This window comes from the organism of the source record quoted next, unplaced genomic scaffold (assembly GCF_019419815.1).
Source record: "Pyrus x bretschneideri cultivar Hongxiangsu unplaced genomic scaffold, Pyrus_bretschneideri_v1 Contig1, whole genome shotgun sequence".
In the NCBI taxonomy this organism is placed as follows: Eukaryota; Viridiplantae; Streptophyta; class Magnoliopsida; order Rosales; family Rosaceae; genus Pyrus; species Pyrus x bretschneideri.
Window position 1 is genome coordinate 3577807 of NW_025999390.1, and position 5253 is coordinate 3583059.

Below are 5253 nucleotides of genomic sequence, written 5' to 3' on the forward strand. Positions count from 1 at the left end.
TTTTACGTGTTAATCTTTTTAAAGAAGAGATAGACGTTAGCTTATGTCATTGTTGTTGAATTGCTTGTGCATATTTAAGGTCAATTTCGAATTGTTTATGTAGAAAGTATTTTTGCTCATAAATATTTTTGTTTAAAGTGAAGTGATTTTATTACCAACACGTTAATTAAACACCACTTAAACATTTGGAAGTGCTTTATACATGAAGGGGTGTGCCTATCAACATACTCATTTTTACTTTTTACACACTTTTTATTAATTTATGTCATTTTCTTTATCTTTTTTAATTTATCTGATTCAACGATCGAAAATTAAAAGAATGTGTGAGAAGTAAAAAAGAATGTAGAATGTCACACACATACATGGAAAAAGTATTGGATAAGCTTTTCTTTATTAAAGCCTTCCATAGACTACAGACACTTTTGACCTAAAAAAAAAAAAAGAAAAACTACACACTATTTTTGGGCCAAACTTGGTCGAAAACATTTTCAACTATCAAAGTATTTAATTTTTCCATAATAGTCTAGACTATTGGATATTACATAAAAAACAGAACTTGCCTGCTGAAGAATCAAGTCTAGTTGTGATTGATGACCAGCAAAAAGTTCTGAGGAGCACGCCACTACAGGATTCGTCCCCCCCCCCCCCCCCCCCCCCCCCACCCAACTAAAAAAGTTCCCGTGGTTCGACGAAGAGGACAAAATAAACGAAACCCTAGGAACCACCGCCACTTTGTCTCCTCTTTTCCTTTTTTTAATTAAATCACTCCTTCATTTACTAACCTGCAGCCTGCAGCACTTACTCTCATTAAACTCAATAATTAATAAAGGCAGATTGTCTGCCCTTCTGTTTAGTGCTCTTTACATCCTTTCTTATTTTGTGTGATCACGATTAAATCATGTTAACAGTTTATATTAATTTTTTTTATAAATATAATAAAACAAAAAACAATATGAATATAACATATTGACGTGGTTTAATCGAGATCACATAAATAAAGAAGAATCGAAAGGACATCCAAACAGAAGGGTAGATAATCTGTCTTCATAATTAATATCTACCTTATGGAGTTAATGAGATTTATTGATCAGAAACAGTATTTGCATTTGCAGATTTGATTGCAATATAAAATTATTATTTTATATTTTTACATGGATGTGCCTCTCGTATCCTTCCAATTTGATCTTAGTTGATTCTATAGATGGATAGAATCAAGACAATATGTATTTTAACGATGAACAAAGCATGTTCGAAAGATTCTACAAATATCATCCATAAGCCATAAGCTATGATTCAATTCGAGCAGGAGGTTTATCACACGCATAAACGTTAATATTCATATTTAAAATCCCACTTTGTTAACTGATTCGCTATATAAACGTCAATGAGTTTCAAGTTCAACTCGCGTCTTTTCAATTGTCTCATTATTAGTACGCAGCTTTGAAATGTCTTTCAAATCAAAATAAAGGCTAAAATTCCTTCTACAAGTCTCGAAAGGTGACAAGTAAGTCCCACAATGAACTCTTTACAACTTTATATTTTTCATACAATTCTCACGATGTTATTCTAAAATATTATGCCAAAATATAAAGTGTTTGAGAATCAATCGAGAATCTCATTTTGATAGAGTCTGGATTTCTCTCAAAAGAAATGTGCAACAAAAGCATTGAGTAACTTGAGTTGTAGGCCGCAGGCAATGATGCTCCTAGACCATATCCCGTCTTCAAAACCTTCACATCAAAGATATTATATTTTTCCAGATAACCCCTGAGGATGAAAGAATAGTCAAACACAAGTGGCACCAAAACTGGATGATAAGAAAGATTTTATATGTGGATAAGGACGGGCTTATCCACAGGCCACGTCACAAATCCAATCACGTTGTTGCCTGAAAAACAGATGATATAATTGTTTACTGACAAAGGTAGTGGTGCTGGATATAATTCTACTTTACACATCTTTAATCATTTTCTTAAATTTCAAACCACACATTAATTTTAACTATAAAATATTTTAAATGGACACTTCAACGGTAAGGCTTTGTTTGATTCGCAAAAAGAAATTAATGAGGAATCATCCATTAATTATTTATTTATTTATTTACTCATGTTTAATTGGCATGAGAAGAAAATAATTAAAGAGATGTATTCAATTGGAATTTTGAAGAATTTTTATTCTGAATTTATAGTTATTCAATCAGAGTTTTAAATGATTATCTGAAATTCAATGTTATATTTAATCAAGACTTTAATATAATTTATTAAAATTTTTAAAAATTCATATGTATTCAATTAGAATTTTAAAAAAGCTAATAACATTTCAGTGTATTCAATTATAATTTGAATTTAAAGAATTTAAAAAAGTTTAAAAATTACAAGAAATTAAAAAAAATTTGTAATATATTTTAAGCATACATAAATCTCTCTTCTTTTTATGACATTTTTTAACCTTTAAGTAGAATACAAAGTTAATAACACTTCTTCTTATGAAATTTTTTAAAATACAAAGTTAAAGAGGTGGTTGGTAAAAATTTTATATAAAATTTTGTATTTTAAAAATTTAATTTTAACTTTGTATTCTACTTAAAGAATTTGATATTTAATTTTTACCGACCACCTCTTTAACTTTGTATTTTAAAAAATTTCTTCTAATTTTCTACTTATTTTGATTACGCGGAACGCGAACAACACTCGACAATCATATAACCACAAAAAAGTGAGAAACTATTATTAAATCAAAGAAATGGTCCCTGCTAAAGAAAGAAACACCCAGAGAGTCAGTGAGCCACAGATTCACACGCCCATTGCATTAAAATTAAAATGAATACAAGATGGCAAAAAATACACAGCTCTACCGAGTACTGATTTTCTTTCGTATACATTTGCATGAGAGAATCCAAGGCTTGAAGCCAAAATACAACTTTTCATCATCTTAACCTTTTATACCATCAGGGAATCTTCCGAAAATTTATCCTAATAAAAAATTTAACGACTAAAAACCTCTATTAAATATAGATAAAACTAAGAAATAAAAAAATTAATGAAAATAATTTAAATACTTTAAATTTTAAGATAAAAACAAAATAAATAATATCAAAATTAAAATTTTAATGTAAAAATATAATTTTTTATTAAAATAAATAGTACTACAAACTTTTCGTTAAAATTTTCTTAAAATAAACCAAGACAGTGAATTACGTTTATGAATTATGTTGTGATTTGAAATAAGCGGTGATTAACGGATTTCGAATACTAAGATTCAATTTGATTAAGCAACAAGGGAGAAAATACAAATATAATATTATCCGAGAAAACTAGATATAACAAGAAAAAAAAAAAAGAAAATAACAATTTCATAAACAATGATGAAAGCATTAATATTAGCTACCCAAATCCCCAGCAGCCCCGACAAAATTCTTCTTCGTTGTTTTTTTCTGTACAAACTTGCAAAACGAAATCAAGTTCTTCACAGTTCCACGTCCACCATTTACACCAAAAAAGCTTCATATTAACCGCGCTATTCACAACAAAAGGTCAGAAGAATCATAAGGCCACTCCCATTTTTACCGCACCTGCCAAAAATATAAATCAAAAACGGATAAAACGACAAACGAGTCGACACAGCAGTCACGGTCCCGCGACTCGTCGTCTGCACTCACTCGCTGACTAGCTCCGAAATCCATCCAACATCCGGAGCTGACGATCCAGAGTCAACACAGGCGACTCGGCCAAAAGAATTCTCCTTACTCAGCCTCTCGTACATTCTCGCGTACATTCTTGCCCGGAGGTCCCTCCCGGACTCCACCCTCTCCATTGCCGGCTCCTCCTCGCAAGGCTGATCCCAGAGATCAACCGGGTTCGGTCCGACCCGACCCGTTGTACGACTCGGAGTCGATGGAAGGCTGCAAAAACCGGATCGGAAGGCGGACCCACGTGGAGACGGACCGAACCCTGATCCCATTTGGGCTCCCCATGCAGGCGGGGAGTTCATTTTCATCTTAGCAAGCTTGAAGTTTCGCATCGAAGCAACGAGTTCACTAACCGAGTTATGGCCAACTTGAGGACTGTTTGGCGACATTGGCGGCGATTCAGACGGCGGAGATAATGGAGGGGACATCAGGATCGAGGTGGGGGGCGAACCAAATGGATACGAGTCGAAAGCTCCCGACCCTTGGGTTCTCGGGCTCTGCCCGGGAAGGACCCGAAGTTGTTCGGGCGTGTGGGCAAAGAAGCAGACGCGGCGGTTACAGCCCAACCCGTCCTTGCATGGCTGGGTCCGGTACCTAGCCGGGTGGAGCCAGCACTCGAAAACACCGTGAGCGAACTCGCACGAGTCACCCTTCGGGCAGTGGCCCTTGCGGAAGTCAGGACATGCAGCACCGGAGTAGTGGTACTTTCTCGGGTCGCGACGCCGGGCCTTCTCGCCCGGGTGGGCGTATGGACAGTCGGTCCAGTCGTGGGACCTTCCGCGCGCGCACCTCCGGACCTTGAACTCGAACATCCGGAACTGGTCACAGGAGATTGGGTTCATGGGAATGTCCGGGTCCTCCGCTAGCGAGTCGGACTCGTTCGACGGGAGGTAACGGTGGAGCGCGGCGAGGGAGTCGAGGAACACTGGAGAGAGCGGGGAGAAGTCTCCTCCGTTGGAGGCATTGCCGTTATAGTTAACGGAGTGAATGGGGATGGGGAAGGGTGAGGTGGGGTTATGATCGTCAAATGAGTCCCAGGGAGGGACTTGGATAGTCGGGTGGACTCGAGTCGGTTCTCCGAGCATCATTTTTCGGGTGGGTTTCGAGGTTTGGACCTTTCAGACTTCGGAGTTTCTTCAAATGCGAGGGTAGATTGTAGTTCAGTCGCTCTTATTATATATAACCGGTTTTGAGAGAGAGAGAGAGAGGGGGGATTAAATAATGCCAAGTAGGCCACATAATCACACAGTGGGGTTCGGATTGAACCGTCGTGACTCTTGTAAAATATCTACCGCAATTTCTGTGGGAAAACCAATGGTTTAACAAAATTAATAATATTTTAAAACCCTTCAACAATTGGTAGGAAATATACTTTATTTTTTTGTATCATGTATAGAGTGTTAGTATAAGAATTAACGTTTAGTTGAGAGATGAAAATTCATAAAAAGTTTTACTTTGAGAGAATTTCCTTAGCATTTTCATTACGATATATCAAACTCACTTATTAGTTGAAAATTTTAAGTTTAATCTCGCTGGATGACGAGTTTTCTACTAATTTTTTGAAA

General features: G+C 36.3%; 1 protein-coding gene across 1 annotated transcript; it reads right to left on the reverse strand.

The window, feature by feature from the left end:
* Positions 1 to 3242: 3242 nt before the first annotated feature.
* On the reverse strand, positions 3243 to 4817 carry LOC103951731 (zinc finger CCCH domain-containing protein 23). Its single transcript, XM_009363182.3, has one exon. The coding sequence runs from the start codon at positions 4774 to 4776 to the stop codon at positions 3655 to 3657; it is 1122 nt and encodes a 373-aa protein (XP_009361457.1). The 5' UTR covers positions 4777 to 4817; the 3' UTR covers positions 3243 to 3654.
* Between the last annotated feature and the right edge of the window lie 436 nt (positions 4818 to 5253).

Excerpts from the sequence above, each read along its gene's own strand:
- LOC103951731 (XM_009363182.3), bottom strand. The coding sequence starts at position 4,776 with ATGATGCTCGGAGAACCGACTCGAGTCCACCCGACTATCCAAGTCCCT.